Below are 17,734 nucleotides of genomic sequence, written 5' to 3'. Positions count from 1 at the left end.
TCAGGCTTGTCTGACATATGGCATAACCCCCAAAGGCCTCACACTTAAAGTTCCCATCTCTGGCTGCAACCCTCCTTTCCATCAGTCCCTATACCAGTTCCAAACTGAACAATCCATTGCCCTCACCCACCTAATCCTTCACCTACACACCAACTCAGCCAATGAACACACCCGTCAACTCCTATCCTTAATAAAAGTCCTCAATCTTTCCTCTCCCACATCCACACCGGCTATTCAGAGCATCCTCCTACAGGCCAACCACAAATTAGAACAGCATGCCACCCTTCACCTCAAAAAACTATCCAATCTCCTGGTTTCCCACCTCCGGAAAGGCAACTCACTCACCCTTCACAACCTTTCCAGCAAACCTCAACCACCTCTCATTGCACACAAACCCAGTCTCTCCCATCTACTCAGTCTCCCACTTCCAGCTCCACTCCCTCCAAAACCTCAAAATTCCAAGCAACACAATCTGGCACCACAACACCCTAATTCAGTAGTTAACCTTTCCTCCAAACCTCTCTCCCAATCCGAAACCTCTGTCCTATCCAAAGGCCTCACCTTCAGCCCCACTCCCAGATTCAACCAAACAGCCCTCGTCAAAGATTTACTGTCCTACACTCGTACTCTCTGCTGGAAGTATCACTTTGCCACGAAGAAAAATGATCCTAATCCTACCCCTAATGATCCAACTCCCCAAGACACTATCCAAATTGAACCCTGCCTGGAACAGTTACGTCCTCCGTCACAGTGGGACCCACCTCCTCTTCCTCAAAATCACCCTCTCCAAACCTTCCAGGAATTTCTGACTTCCAGCCTTGCCTCTCAATCCTTCTTAAAAAACCTTAATCCTACTCCCAACATCACCACTGCTGAAGCCCAGGCTATCCGTGATCTGAAGGCTGACCGGTCCATCATCATTCTTCCGGCGGACAAGGGTTCCACGACCGTGGTACTTGATCATCAGGAGTATGTGGCTGAGGGAACGTGTCAGCTTTCAGACAACACCACATACAAAGTTTGCCAAGGTAATCCCATTCCTGATGTCCAGGCGGAGCTTCAAGGAATCCTCAGAACCTTAGGCCCCCTACAAAACCTTTCACCTGACTCCATCAACCTCCTGACCCCACCGACACCCCGCACCCCTACCTTCTACCTTCTTCCTAAAATTCACAAACCCAATCATCCCGGCCACCCCATTGTAGCTGGTTACCAAGCCCCCACAGAACGTATCTCTGTCTACGTAGATCAACACCTTCAACCCATTACGTGCAGTCTCCCATCCTCCATCAAAGACACAAACCACTTTCTCGAACGCCTGGAATCCTTACCCAATCCGTTACCCCCAGAAACCATCCTTGTAACCATTGATGCCACTTCCTTATACACAAATATCCCGCATGTCCAGGGCCTCGCTGCGATGGAGCACTTCCTTTCACACCGATCACCTGCCACCCTACCTAAAACCTCTTTCCTCATTACCTTAGCCAACTTCACCTGACCCACAACTTCTTCACTTTTGAAGGCCAGACATACCAACAATTAAAGGGAACAGCCATGGGTACCAGGATGGCCTCTTCGTATGCCAACCTATTCATGGGTCGCTTAGAGGTAGCCTTCTTGGTTACCCAGGCCTGCCAACCCAAAGTTTGGTACAGATTTATTGATGACATCTTCATGATCTGGACTCACAGTGAAGAAGAGCTCCAGAATTTCCTCTCCAACCTCAACTCCTTTGGTTCCATCAGATTCACCTGGTCCTACTCCAAATCCCATGCCACTTTCCTTGATGTTGACCTCCACCTGTCCAGTGGCCAGCTTCACACATCCGTCCACATCAAACCAACCAACAAGCAACAGTACCTCCATTACGACAGCTGCCACCCATTCCACATCAAACGGTCCCTTCCCTACAGCCTAGGTCTTCATGGCAAACGAATCTGCTCCAGTCCGGAATCCCTGAAGCATTACACCAACAACCTGACAACAGCTTTCGCATCCCGCAACTACCCTCCCAACCTGGTACAGAAGCAAATAACCAGAGCCACTTCCTCATCCTCTCAAACCCAGAACCTCCCACAGAAGAACCACAAAAGTGCCCCACTTGTGACAGGATACTTTCTGGGACCGGATCAGATTCTGAATGTGACTCTCCAGCAGGGATACGACTTTCTCAAATCCTGCCCTGAAATGAGATCCATCCTTCATGAAATCCTCCCCACTCCACCAAGAGTGTCCTTCCGCCGTCCACCTAACCTTCGTAACCTCTTAGTTCATCCCTATGAAATCCCCAAACCACCTTCCCTACCCTCTGGCTCCTACCCTTGTAACCGCCCCCGGTGTAAAACCTGTCCCATGCACCCTCCCACCACCACCTACTCCAGTCCTGTAACCCGGAAGGTGTACACGATCAAAGGCAGAGCCACGTGTCAAAGCACCCACGTGATCTACCAACTGACCTGCCTACACTGTGACGCATTCTATGTGGGAATGACCAGCAACAAACTGTCCATTCCCATGAATGGACACAGGCAGACAGTGTTTGTTGGTAATGAGGATCACCCTGTGGCTAAACATGCCTTGGTGCACGGCCAGCACATCTTGGCACAGTGTTACCCCATCCGGGTTATCTGGATACTTCCCACTAACACCAACCTATCCAAACTCCGGAGATGGGAACTTGCCCTTCAATATATCCTCTCTTCCCGTTATCCACCAGGCCTCAATCTCCGCTAATTTCAAGTTGCCGCCACTCATACCTCACCTGTCATTCAACAACATCTTTGCCTCTGCACTTCTGCCTCGACTGACATCTCTGCCCAAACTCTTTGTCTTTAAATATGTCTGCTTGTGTCTGTATATGTGTGGATGGATATGTGTGTGTGTGCGAGTGTATACCCGTCCTTTTTTCCCCCTAAGGTAAGTCTTTCTGCTCCCGGGATTGGAATGACTCCTTACCCTCTCACTTAAAACCCACATCCTTTCGTCTTTCCCTCTCCTTCCCCCTTTCCTGATGAGGCAACAGTTTGTTGCGAAAGCTTGAATTTTGTGTGTATGTTTGTGTTTGTTGGTGTGTCTATCGACCTGCCAGCACTTTCATTCGGTAAGTCACCTCATCTTTGTTTTTATATATAATTTTTCCCACGTGGAATGTTTCCCTCTATTTTTTATATATATATATATATATATATATATATATATATATATATATATATTTATATATATATATATATATATATATATAGAGGGAAACATTCCACATGGGAAAAATATATCTAAAAACACAGATGATGTGACTTACCGAACGAAAGTGATGGCGGGTCGATAGACACACAAACATACACACAAAATTCAAGCTTTTGCAACAGACGGTTGCTTCATCGGGAAAGAGGGAAGGAGAGGGAAAGATGAAAGGATGTGGGTTTTAAGGGAGAGGGTAAGGAGTCATTCCAATCCCGGGAGCAGAAAAACTTACTTTAGGGGGAAAAAAGGACAGGTATACACTCGTACAAACACACATATCCATCTGCACATACACAGACACAAGCAGACATGTGTAAAGGCAAAGAGTTTCTGTATATATATATATATATATATATATATATCTAAAAAGAAAGATGATGAAAATTACCAAACAAAAGCGCTGGCAGGTCGACAGACACACAAACAAACACAAACATACACACAAAATTCTAGCTTTCGCAACCAATGGTTGCCTCGTCAGGAAAGAGGGAAGGAGAAGGAAAGACAAAAGGATATGGGTTTTAAGGGAGAGGGTAAGGAGTCATTCCAATCCCGGGAGCGGAAAGACTTACCTTAGGGGGAAAAAGGACAGGTATAAACTCGCACACACACACATATCCATCCACACATACACAGACACAAGCAGACATGTCTGCTTGTGTGCGAGTTTATACCTGTCCTTTTTCCCCCTAAGGTAAGTCTTTCCGCTCCCGGGATTGGAATGACTCCTTACCCTCTCCCTTAAAACCCATATCCTTTTGTCTTTCCTTCTCCTTCCCTCTTTCCTGATGAGGCAACCATTGGTTGCGAAAGCTAGAATTTTGTGTGTATGTTTGTGTTTGTTTGTGTGTCTATCGACCTGCCAGCGCTTTTGTTTGGTATATATATATATATATATATTTTACATGCAGTCTCCCATCCTTTATCAAAGATATCAACCACTTTCTCGAATGCCTGGAATCCTTACCCAATCTGTTACCCCTGGAAACCATCCTTGTAACCATTGATGCCACTTCCCTATACACAAATATCTCGCACGTCCAGGGCCTCGCTGCGATGAAGCACTTCCTTTCACGCCGATCACCTGCCACCCTGCCTAAAACCCCTTTCCTCATTACTTTAGCCAGCTTCATCCTAACTCACAACTTCTTCACTTTTGAAGGTGACATACCAACAATTAAAGGGAACAGCCATGGGTACCATGACGGCCCCCTCATACGCGAACCTATTTATGGGTCGCTTAGAGGAAGCCTTCTTGGTTACCCAGGCCTGCCAACCCAAAGTTTGGTACAGATTTATTGACGACATCTTCATGATCTGGACTCACAGTGAAGAAGAGCTCCAGAATTTCCTCTCCAACCTCAACTCCTTTGGTTCTATCAGATTCACCTGGTCCTACTCCAAATCCCATGCCACTTTCCTCGACGTTTACCCCCATCTGTCCAGTGGCCAGCTTCACACATCCGTCCACATCAAACCCACCAACAAGCAACAGTACCTCCATTATGACAGCTGCCACGAATTCCATATCAAATGGTCCCTTCCCTACAGCTTAGGTCTTCGTGGCAAATGAATCTGCTCCAATCCCAAATCCCTGAACCATTACACCAACAACCTGAAAACAGCTTTCGCATCCCGCAGCTACCCTCCCGACCTGGTACAGAAGCAGGTAACCAGAGCCACTTCCTCATCTCCTCAAACCCAGAACCTCCCACAGAAGAACCCCAAAAGTGCCTCACTTGTGACAGGATACTTTCCGGGACTGGATTAGACTCTGAATGTGGCTCTCCAGCAGGGATACGACTTCCTCAAATCCTGCCCTGAAATGAGATCCATCCTTCATGAAATCCTCCCCACTCCACCAAGAGTGTCTTTCCGCTGTCCACCTAACCTTCGTAACCTTTTGGTTCATCCCTATGAAATACCCAAACCACCTTCCCTACGCTCTGGCTCCTACCCTTGTAACCGCCCCCGGTGTAAAACCTGTCCCATGCACCCTTCCACCACCACCTACTCCGGTCCTGTAACCCGGAAGGTGTACACAATCAAAGGCAGAGCCACGTGTGAAAGCACCCACGTGATTTACCAACTGACCTGCCTACACTGAGAAGCCTTCTGTGTGGGAACGACCAGCAACAAACTGTCCATCCGCATGAGTGGACACAGGCAGACAGTGTATGTTGGTAATGAGGATCACCCTGTGGCTAAACATGCTTTGGTGCACGGCCAGCACATCTTGGCACAGTGTTACCCCGTCCGGGTTATCTGGATACTTCCCACTAACACCAACCTATCCAAACTCCGGAGATGGGAACTTGCCCTTCTATATATCCTCTCTTCCCGTTATCCACCAGGCCTCAATCTCCGCTAATTTCAAGTTGCCGCCCTTCGTACATCACTTGTCACTCAACAACATCTTTGCCTCTGTACTTCCGCCTCGACTGACATCTCTGCCCAAACTCTTTGCCTTTACATATGTCTGCTTGTGTGTATATATATAGTGTGTGTGTGTGTGTGTGTGTGTGTGTGTGTGTGTGTGTGTGTGTGGGCGCGCGCGCGTGTGCGTGCGTGTGTGTGCGTGCATGTGGGCGCGCGTGCGCGAGTGTATACCTGTCGCTTTTTCCCCCTAAGGTAACTCTTTCCGCTCCCGGGATTGGAATGACTTCTTACCCTCTCCCTTAAAACCAACATCCTTTCGTCTTTCCCTCTCCTTCCCTCTTTCCTGGTGAAGCAACCGTGGGTTGCGAAAGCTTGATATTTGTGTGTGTGTGTGTGTGTGTGTGTGTGTGTGTGTGTGTGTGTGTGTGTGTGTGTGTTTTTGTGTATATTTTATTGTGTCTATCTACCGGCACTTTCCCGTTTGGTAAGTCACAGCACTTTTTTAATATATATATTGATGAGATAGTATAATGCTCCTCTGCTCATTCAAGTGCATTCGAAGTATTTGTCTGGTGATCTTCGTATTTGATATTTATGAAATTCTCCACAGAGATTCCTCCCTTTGTAAGTTTCATGCACAGCATTCCTTTTCGCTTTATTTTCTTAAGTAATCCTAATTCTGTAGCCTTACTCTCCAGCTACAGTAATCTACAGGTTAGGGATGCTGTTTTATTGAAACAGCTGGTTGGCTCTGAGCAGCCATCTTGTAGCGCGACATGGTTGCTTGCACGCAGGACACCCAAGTTTTCGCCCGATGCTGCTGTTTGTCACTGGATTGTCGCGTATCCAGAAGTCGCTCGCTTCTGTCGCTCACGTAGGACACAGCCTAAGATAACCTATGATCCACTCCACTATTCCCACACACCTTTCTCAAAGCGTTGTAAATTTCCAGTGGGTTCTTTCCATGCAGGGATTCGATTTTGATGTAATGCAGGTCACTATGGGTAATCCAAGATGAGTCTCTTTCAGCTTCCATTTTAAGACTGAATCACTCATGACACAGCCATGCGAACCAGCAAACACATATACAACCATCACGCCTGAAGTCTCGCTCACAACTGACATGAATTTCAACTTGATCACACCATCATAACGCCTGTGCATGCACTGTGTGCAGGACTTTTGAAATGACCCGTGTACCGATTGCAAGTTAATCAGGATAGCCTCCCAGAAACACAGGTCAATACACAACAAGATAGAATAACTGAGAAAATAATAAAATGCCAGAAACAGATGGAATTTTAAAGTGACAGAAAAGGATGTCGATATTTCACTGATTTACAGTATGTGAGGCAAAAATTAGTGACAAATAAAAACATTTGAACTATGGTAAAAGATGTGAGAAAGGGAAAAAGAGAATGTACTTGAGGGAAACAAAAAGCTTAAGCTGAGGTCTGGTGGATGGCTGTTGCTTTAAGTTCTCCCCCCCCCCCCCCCCCCCCCCCCCCCCCCAAATCTTCTTAACTGTTAACTCTGCTGTTTCTAACACTGTAGAATTGTCACTTGAAGAAAGTCTGTGTGATGATATGACAAAAAGGCAGTGTCCAGTGGAGGCTGCAAGCACAAATTCTAATTGCGAATTATTTTCTTTTTAATCTTTCTTGCCATTTGGATTATCGGATGAAATATTATATGAAGTTCTTGTCCCATAAAAGGAAAAAAAAAATTAGAACTGCTACACTTATCCATTAAGCTATTTCCATCTGGTACCCATATAGTTGTTTCTAAGTGAAAGTGATGTATATGTTTCAGACTCTCCCTGTACCAAGTGCAATATCTTTAGACTCTGAAGAATCTCGTACACAGAGTGCTGAAGGTGATGCTCCAGCTGTGAAACAGAAGGCAATTTCAGAAGTTATTGATGTAGTAGGTTCACCTGGTACACCAAGTGCACCTTGATTCCATAGCATGTACTTTATATCTTGTATATTTTCTGTAGATTACATTTTTTCTCAAAATGTTTAATTTTGTACTTTTATGATTTATATTTAATTCAAACAGTAGTAGAGTATAAAAGTAAGAGTGTAAATATTCATTCATCTGAATTTACATAAAAAGTAGAAAATGTCCGATTGTGTAACTTAAACTTCTTTTGTATAAAAAAATGGAAAATTAGTAACATGACTTTCTCTTCAGTACTATAAATAAACTGCTCGAAAGCTCAGCAACACCTTCATGACTTTTTGTTGCAGACCCCTTTCTCAATACTTTTTAGAGCACAGCAAATTTGTAGGTATAGCCAGTACTGGACATAAAAGAATGCCTGAATTCCCATTGGAGTGTAGTGGAGTGAACCACTGTTCAGTCTGCCACATGTCTCTAAGGGTAATTTCATGCTTCGACAGTGTGCTGTCACTATAAGACAGGGGAAGTTGTCCTCAAATTGGCACACACCAGGAATGTAAATTTGTCACACGTTAAGAGTCTGGAGAAAAATAACCAAACTTAAGAAACTTTTAACTGTTCTGCCCTCTCTTCACCTGATGTGAAAATCAATGCACTGTTATTGTAAGAACTAGTCTGTAGAATGTAGCTACCAAGTTAAGCCTAATGGCCCTGCTTTTCAATAGTTCACAGCGCATGCACACTGAACATCCAGAACATTGACTTATCAATATAAACCAGTCCAGGTAATAGTAGCATCACCTGGCGAGGAATAACTGCTAGTCAGACGCATGTACAGTGCATTTTGTATCTGTTGGAGTGCTGTCCATGTGCAGAATGGGGAATGGGCACGATCTGAGTTTTCAAGGGCAGATTGTGACGGCTCAGCACAAGCATTTTGGAAACTGCACAGCCTGTCAGGTGTTTGATGACTGCTGTGGTGTGTCTTCAACAAGTGACAAAACCAAGGTCAAACCCCACATCCAGACATCGTGAGGTTGGGTTGCCCCCTCATCACTGCGTCGGACGTCATAGGCTGGGCAGACTGATAAAACAGGACAGGCAGTGAACTATGGTGGAAATAACATCAGATTTATGCTGGGCAGAGTACAAGTGTGTCTACATACGCAGTGCACTGAACACTCCCAATGATGGGCCTCTGCAGTCGCGACCGATGCATGTACCAAAGTTACCACCACGATATCTGTTACTACAGTGGAAATGGGCACATGATGTTGGCACAGTGGCAGAGCATTACACGGTCTGATGAATCCCGATACCTTCTTCATTGTGCCAATGGGAGGGTGTGAATCCGTCTTCCAGGGAAACAGTTCCTTGACATCAGTACTGTGGGATGGAGACAAGCTGGCAGTGGCTCCATTATGCTCTGGAGAATATTCACGTGGGCGTCTATGGGTCCAGTGGAGTTTGGCAAGCCACCATGACAGCCAAAGAGTACCATACGCTGATTGCAGACCATGTACAGCCTTAATGACAATCATGTTTCCTGACTGCATTGGCATATTTCAACAATATTATACGCCATACCACGAGGCCAGGAGTGCGATGGAGTAGTTAGAGGAACACAGTGCTGAGCTCCAACTGACAAGCTGCTGCCGCCCCCTCCAACTCTCCAGATCTGAACTGAACATGGTGTCTGAGCTCATCACACCCCTTCCAGGAACTGACAGAAATTAGATGACTTGTGCATGCAGATGTGGCGTCAACTCCATCCAGCAACCTCCCATGACTTCATTGCTTCCTTGCCATGACGCATCACCAGAATGCTGTCTATTAGGTACACATAGGTGGTCATAATGTTTTGGCTGATCAGTGTATATCTATTCTAAGTTAATATGGAAATAAGTATTTACAAGAAATAACTCAACCAAACACATTTTGATTGTATTCAGATTCCAACCTTTTATTCTCCATCAAACAGAATTGCATTTTCTCTCCCATAATTTTTACTTTGTTCTAAACTTTGAATTCACAATCAAATATTCTGTGGTCAGTAAGAAATATAAGATCATAGTTTATTCAGCTCTTAATGGCAGTAACATTTTTATATGTATTACACTTATTATTTACTTAGCTTGATATCTTCTCTTACATTTTTAAACTTTACACCATGCACATCCAGAGTTGCATTCCAAACGTACAATAATTCCAACCTCAAAGCAAGGAGGTGAGCAATTGCTTCTTGGGCTTGCGTAATAAGGTGGACTGGAATTGGAGACTTGCGTTTTCAGTGAAGGAATAGTGAGCAACATGATATATTGAAACAGAGAAGGAAAATGTGGGAAAAAAACTAGATTTGGATGGGAAACAGGACATGATGTATCCTCCACCACACACCATGTTGGGGCTCAGTGAGTATAGATGTAGAAGAAAACAATTTATCTTTTAATAGGTACTAAAAATATTGCCACAAATTCTGTAATCTAAAACAGCTTAAGATATTCCAGTCTCTTCATTTACATATTATGAAATTTTGTGAACATATTGGAACCCTGCACTACAGCAACCATGTTGTTGTTGTTGTCGTCGTTGTGGTCTTCAGTCCTGAGTCTGGTTTGCTGCAGCTCTCTATGCTACTCTATCCTGTGCAAGCTGCTTCATCTCCCAGTACGTACTGCAGCCTACATCCTTCTGAATCTCCTTAGTGGATTCATCTCTTTGTCTCCCTCTACGATTTTTACCCTCCAGTACTATATCCTCCCTTCAAGACACTATCCATTCTGTTCAACTGCTCTTCCAAGTCCTTTGCTGTCTCTGACAGAATTACAATGTCATCGGCGAACCTCAAAAGTTTTTATTTCTTCTCCATCGATTTTAATACCTACTCCGAATTTTTCTTTTGTTTCCTTTACTACTTGCTCAATGTACAGATTGAATAACATCGGGGAGAGGTTGCAACCCTGTCTCACTCCCTTTCATATCCCTCAATTCTTATAACTGCCATCTGGTTTCTGTACAAATTGTAAATAGCCTTTCACTGCCTGTATTTTACCCCTGCCACCTTCAGAATTTGAAAGAGAGTATTCCAGTCAACATTGTCAAAAGCTTTCTCTAAGTCTACAAATGCTAGAAACATAGGTTAGCCTTTCCTTAATCTAGCTTCTAAGATAAGCCAGAGCGTCAGTATTGCCTCACATGTTCCAACATTTCTAAAGAATCCAAACTGATCTTCCCCGAGGTCGGCTTCTACCAGTTTTTCCATTCATCTGTAAAGAATTCACGTTAGTATTTTTGCAGCTGTGACTTATTAAACTGATAGTTCGGTAATTTTCACATCTGTCAACACCTGCTTTCTTTGGGATTGGCATTATTATATTCTTCTTGAAGTCTGAGGGTATTTCGCCTGTCTCATACATATTGCTCACCTGATGGTAGAGTTTTGACAGGACTGGCTCTCCCAACGCTGTCAGTAGTTCAAATGGAATGCTGTCTACTCCTGGGGCCTTGTTTCAACTCAGGTCTTTCAGTTCTCTGTCAAACTCTTCACGCAGTATCATATCTCCCATTTCATCTTCATCCACATTTTCTTCCATTTCCATAATATTGCCCTCAAGTACATCGCCCTTGTATAGACTCTCTATATACTCCTCCTACCTTTCCGCCGACCGCGGTGGTCTCGCGGTTCTAGGCGCGCAGCCCGGAACCGCGCAACTGCTACGGTCGCAGGTTCGAATCCTGCCTCGGGCATGGATGTGTGTGATGTCCTTAGGTTAGTTAGGTTTAAGTAGTTCTAAGTTCTAGGGGACTGATGACCTCAGAAGTTAAGTCCCATAGTGCTCAGAGCCATTTGAACCTACATTTCTGCTTTCCCTTCTTTACTTAGAACTGGGTTTCCATCTGAGCTCTTCATATTCATGCAAGTGGTTCTCTTTTCTCCAAAGGTCTCTTTCATTTTCCTGTAGGCAGTATCTATCTATCTTACCCCTAGTGAGATAAGCCTCTACATCCTTACATTTGTCCTCTAGCCATCCCTGCTTAACCATTTTACACTTCCTGTTGATCTCATTTTTGAGACGTTTGTATTCCTTTTTGCCTGCTTCATTTACTGCATTTTTATATTTTCTCCTTTCATCAATTAAATTAAATATTTCTTCTGTTACTCAAGGATTTCTACTAGCCCTCATCTTTGTACCTACTTGATCCTCTGCTACCTTCACTATTTCGTCTCTCAAAGCTACCCATTCTTGTCAATTGTTCCCTTATGCTCTCCCTGAAACTCTGTACAACCTCTGGTTTAGTCAGTTTATCCAGGTCCCATCTCCTTAAATTCCCATCTTTTTGCAGTTTCTTCAGTTTTAATCTACAATTCATAACCAATAGATTGTGGTCAGAGTCCACATCTGCCTCTGGAAATGTCTTACAATTTAAAACCTGGTTCCTAAATCTCTGTCTTACCATTATATAATATATCTGAAACCTGTCAGTATCTCCAGGCTTCTTCCATGTATACAACCTTCTTTTATGATTCTTGAACCAAGTGTTAGCTATGATTAAGTTATGCTCTGTGCAAAATTCTACCAGGCAGCTTCCTCTTTCATTTCTTACTCCCAATCCATATTCACCTACTATGTTTCCTTCTCTTCCTTTTCCTACTATCGAATTCCAGTCACCTATGACTATTAAATTTTCGTCTCCCTTCACTATCTGAATAATTTCTTTTATCTCATCTTACATTTCTTCAATCTCTTCATCATTTATGGAACTAGTTGGCATATAAACTTGTACTACTGTGGGAGGTGTGGGCTTCATGTCTATCTTGGCCACAATTAGGCATTCACTATGCTGTTTGTAGAAGCTTACTCGCACTCCTATTTTTTTTATTCATTATTAAACCTACTCCTGCATTACCCCTATTTGATTTTGTATTTATAACCCTGTATTCACCTGACCAAAAGTCTTGTTCCTCCTGCCGCCGAACTTCACTAATTCCCACTATATCTAACTTTAACCTATCCATTTCCCTTTTTAAATTTTCTAACCTACCTGCCCGATTAAGGGATTGGGCATTCCATGCTCCGGTCCGTAGAATGCCAGTTTTCTTTCTCCTGATAACAACATGGTCTTGGGTAGTCCCCGCCCGGAGATCCGAATGGGGGACTATTTTACCTCCAGAGTATTTGACCCAAGAGGACACCATCATCATTAAACCATACAGTAAAGCTGCATGCCCTCGGGAAAAATTATGGCTGTAGTTTCCCCTTGCTTTCAGCCGTTCACAGTACCAGCAAAGCCATTTTGGTTAGTGTTACAAGGCCTGATCAGCCAATCATCCAGACTGTTGCCCCTGCAACTACTGAAAAGGCTGCTGCCCCTCTTCAGGAAGCACACGTTTGTCTGGCCTCTAAACAGATGCCCCTCCGTTGTGGTTGTGCCTATGGTACGGCTACCTGTATCGCTGAAGCATGCAAGCCTCCCCACCAACAGCAAGGTCTATGGTTCATGTGGGGGGGAGACCATATTGCTATTGACATTATCATACTCAATGAATGTATTTTTAATTTAATTACTGCTGGACAAATATCAGCACACATGCCCATCAACAGTTGCATCAGCATTACAAAAAACAAAATATCTAACAGTCAAAGTATGGAATGTCAGATCCCTGAATCGTTTATTTAAGTTAGAGAATTAAAAAATGGAAATAGATAGGTCGAAGTTGGATAGCATGAATTATTGAAATGCAGTAGCATGAAGAATAGGACCTCTGATCAGCTGATACATGTAATAATGACTTAAAAAGAATGAACATTAACAGCATAGTGAGCACATTATCTAATCAATATAAATACAGAGCGAACAACTACGGAAGTATGCTTTTAAAGCCTACTATCCCCGCAGATGGTGGGATTTTAAAGAAATTATTCACAAGTTGAGAGAGACAAAAATTGAAAGATGATGAGGCTGCATTCAACTGTAGGAAAAAGAAGAGAAGAAGGAATAACAGAACATGGACTAGCTGAGAGAAAGGAAGAGGAAGCTGCTTGGTAGAATTTTGCGCAGAAAACAATTTACTCATTGCTAACACTAACTAACAATCGGAAGAAGGTTGTCCAAGTGGAGAGACCCGAAGGGTTTCGTTATTAGATCCCAAAAGCCACTTTTTAAACTGGAAAACATTTCCAGATGGAGAGAGGGACCCAGGACATAATTTATTGATAATTTTATAACAGTCAAATTTCTGAATTTGAAGAGATGGGATGTGGATAAATTGACAGAATGAAAGGTTGCTGAAAGTGTCAAAATAACCATTAGGCGTCTATTACCTGAAACGGGGAAAGGAATACAATAGAAGGCTAATGAATAGCTGTGGGAGATTAAATAGTGAAGACAGCAGAGGGTCAATTATTTTTTAAAAAAAATTAGGTGAAAGGAATTACAGACAGCTAAAATATGAGTGACACGGTGTACGAAAGTAAAGCAAGGATAGCTATAGGAAAAATTCAAAGCTGTAGAAGCATCCATGACTATGGGATTGATATGTGCATCCTACAGGAAAATTAAAGAAACATTTGGAGAAAAAAGGAACATCTGTATAGAAAGCCGGTACTAAACAAAGACGGAAGGAATAAATGAGATGTGATCAAAAAGTAACAAGAACTTTTTTAATTTTGTGGACTTCATACATCCTATTTTCAGATCTTTTCTTTTTTTATCTTGATAACACACATCTGATGATGTCTGCATATCCTTTGGGTCATGCCAATTTTTTCAGATGTTTTGGGCATGAAAAGTGTAGCAGCAAAGTTTGTCCTGAAATTGTTGAATTTCAACCAAAACCAATGTTGCGTAGACATTGCGGAAGTTGACAAGGCTCCAGAACTTCTAAGGAAAGATATAATAGGTGTCGAAACCAACGTCCAATCATCCCAATGGAAACTGCCTGAAGAGCGAAGATTGAAAATATTGACAAGTTTGATCACATGTGGTGGGTCTCCTCACTGTTTCCTTCTGTTACAATGGGATAGTGCATAATGAGTCCATGCCTTATGGTTGCATGGTGAATAAGGAATCCCAATGTATTTTACAGGCTATAAGACACTTTTTTCTTCAAAAAATTGCCTAAAAAATTCAGGTGTGTCTTAATATTTGATGCGCTAAAAACACTGGCTCCTCCTGCCCCACAATCACAAACCCAGAACACTGTCTAGCATACGAAGTTTCATTGCAGTCTATGGTACCAGTGAACTGTAATTGAAAGTTATTTGTGTTCTTGGTAACAGTACAATATTCTTGTTAGTAGCTAGTTTCATGATGGAAAAAATAAGTATGACGAGGGCTGTAATTTGAAAGTAATAGCATATGTAGAAGAACATGGAAACAAGAGTAGCTGAGCAGCATTTCGGCCCTCCATTAACAGAAAAAAAATTACCGTTTGTGATTGGTGGGCTAGTAAAGAACTGTAAAAATGAACACTAAATGTGCAAATAGAAAACTGAGTGTAAACTGGCCAAAACTAGATGATAATGTATTGAAATGGTTTTGAGGACACTGTCAAAATGGCATTGGAACTAATACAAAAATGATTCAAGTACACACTTCTAAGCTAGTGTTACAGTGGAACTTAACAGACTTTAATGGTGGAGTTGGTTGATGCTAGAGGTTTATGAAGTGTTAAGGACTTAACATGCAGAACAAAACCAAAATATCTCAGAAAATGCCACAGGAGTACAAAGAGATAATATTATCTTTCTATCACTTTATTATTCAACATTGACAGAAAAGCCGTGTGGAATTAAGCCAAATAGCAAACATGAATGAAACTCCTCTGACATTTGATGTGCTGAGTAACAGAACTGTTGCCAAGAAAGGTGCTAAAACTGTAACTATAAAAACAAGTGGACTTGAAAAAATGCACTACATTGTTGTCCTTTCATATTGTGCTGACAATACTAAACTTAATCCAATGATTCTTTTCAACCAGGTGGTGGTGGTGGTGGTGGTGTTCATATACATGACAAGGGTCGGATGGACTAGACTGGTATGAAATTTTGGATTAACAGAGTGTGGGAGAGAAGGAAAGGTGCTTTATTGAAGAAGAGTTCTCTTCTTGTGCTAGATCAGTTTTTTAAAAGAGAGAGAGAGAGAGAGAGAGAGAGAAAGAAATTGAAACACAGACGTACAGAGCTTGCTGTTATTCCAGGAGGACTGACTTCACAATCGCAACCTCTGAATGTCTCAATAAATAAACCATTTTTAACTGTGTATGTGAGAGGAATGGCATAGATGGATAATATGATTGATGAAACCCAACATGTGTCAATGGATAAAAAGTGTCATGGTCTCAAGTAAGAGAAGACATTCCTGTTAAATCTTTCAAGAAGTGCGGCATAAGTAATGCTCTTGGTGGCAGTGAAAATCATTTGTTATATGAAGAGGAGAACAATGATGGAAGAAGGGGGGGAGAGAGAGAGAGAGAGAGAGAGAGAGAGAGAGAGAGAGAGAGAGAAAGTTCAACTGACAAGATTCAGGGATTTTAAAGGTCACTTCAGTTTTATAATATAAGTAACTTTTTTAGTCTGGCTTTGCAATCTAATAATAAAAATGGTAAAAATGTAATTTTTTTAAAAATTGCTTCAGGATTAAAGTGTGTCTTATAGTCCATAAAATGCAGTACCTGGAAGTTAAGTGCCATTTATATGAAGCAATCCAAAGTAAACGACCAGAACTGTGGCAAAACCACTTGTGGAAATTGCATCTTGATAATGCTCTCACTCATACCTCAAAGATTGTTCATGATTTGTTGGCAAAAAAAAACAAAACTTATGTTGCCTTGGCCACTGTATTTGCTGGACATGGCCCCCTGTGACTTCTTTCTATTTCGAGGTTGAAGAGAACTATGAAAGAACATCATTTTGAGATAAAACAGAATTGCTGAAGGAGCTAAACACCATAACAAAAAGTGAGTTCCAGAAGTGATTCCAAGATTGGAAAAAGCGCTGACAAGTGTGTTATATCTGAAGGGGTTTACTTTACAGGGGACAAAGTTGATGCTGATGAATAAACAAAGGTTCTTTATGAAAAACAAAAATTCCTGTTACTTTTTGATCACATCTTGTATAGGAGAGCTCTATAAAAAAGCCTGAAAATATTATTGAAAGGGAAAAGGAAATGTTTGACAATGAAATGGGGGATGCAATACTGAGAAGACGATTTGACAGAGCATCGTAAAGTCTAAGTCAAAACCAGGCACCTGGAGTAAAAAAAAAGTGACAAAACTATTCCACCTTATATGCAAGGTATACCTTAGTCCTCAAGTAAATGTAATAATTCCAATTCCAAGGAGGACAGTTTCTGACAGGTGTGAACATTACTGAACCGCTATGGTTGTAAATTACAGACAAGATTATTTCCACTTTTTTCTTGTGTGTGTGTGTGTGTGTGTGTGTGTGTGTGTGTGTTGGGCACTCACTCAATAGTGAGGTTATTACATACCAAAGAATGGAAAGAGCAGAAGATGACAACTTGCGAAGATTGTTTGGGTCCCAGAGAAATGAGGAAACATATGAGGTGATACTGATCCGACAACTTATCTTAGAATATAGGTTGAAGAAAGGCACACCCTCTTTTACAGGACTAGTAAATTTTGAGAGAGCTTTTAACAGTGTTAACTGGAATACTCTCTTTGAAGTTCTGAATTTAGTAGAGAGCTACAACTTGTACAGACACCAGACTGCAGTTAGCAGTGTTTACAGACATGAATGGGAAGTAGTGGTGGAGAAAGGAGTTACACAGGATGGCAGTTGACACCCCATGTTATGACTGTGCATTGACCAAGCAATAAAGGGAACTTGAGTTCAAGAAGACAAAATTTTTAAAAGGTTCATTTCTATTAGAGACAGAAATGGACTTGAAAAATCAGTTATACACACTGATAGTATCTTGAAATGAGAATATCAGCAAAAGTAATGGAATTAAATTGGGTAATGCCAAGAGAATGAGACATTAAAAGGTGACTACCTGTTTTACTGTTTGAGCAGAAATAACATGCTGGCCAAAGTAGAGAGAGTGTAAAATGCAGATTTATTATAGCAAGAAAAATGTTTCTGAAAGAGACACATTTTAACACCTAGTATAAATTTAAGTTTAAGGAAGTTGCTTCTGAAAGTACAGTACGAAGTGTAACGTGTGGAAGAGAAATGTGGATGAT

At 42.1% G+C, this 17,734-nt stretch overlaps 1 protein-coding gene across 1 annotated transcript in view; it reads left to right on the top strand.

Moving 5' to 3' along the window:
- The window catches only part of LOC124797956 (DNA methyltransferase 1-associated protein 1), an 84,713-nt gene extending 76,902 nt beyond the window's left edge, over positions 1-7,811 (top strand). The window contains exon 9 of the mRNA XM_047261113.1: positions 7,435-7,811. Coding sequence (XP_047117069.1) covers positions 7,435-7,581 — 147 coding nt within the window. The 3' untranslated portion in view covers positions 7,582-7,811. The remainder of the gene's footprint in view (positions 1-7,434) is intronic.
- Positions 7,812-17,734: the final 9,923 nt, after the last annotated feature.

Source organism: Schistocerca piceifrons, chromosome 5 (assembly GCF_021461385.2).
Source record: "Schistocerca piceifrons isolate TAMUIC-IGC-003096 chromosome 5, iqSchPice1.1, whole genome shotgun sequence".
Classification (NCBI taxonomy): domain Eukaryota; kingdom Metazoa; phylum Arthropoda; class Insecta; order Orthoptera; family Acrididae; genus Schistocerca; species Schistocerca piceifrons.
Note: the sequence above shows the minus strand (reverse complement) of the source record. Positions and strands in the feature narration are given on the sequence as shown.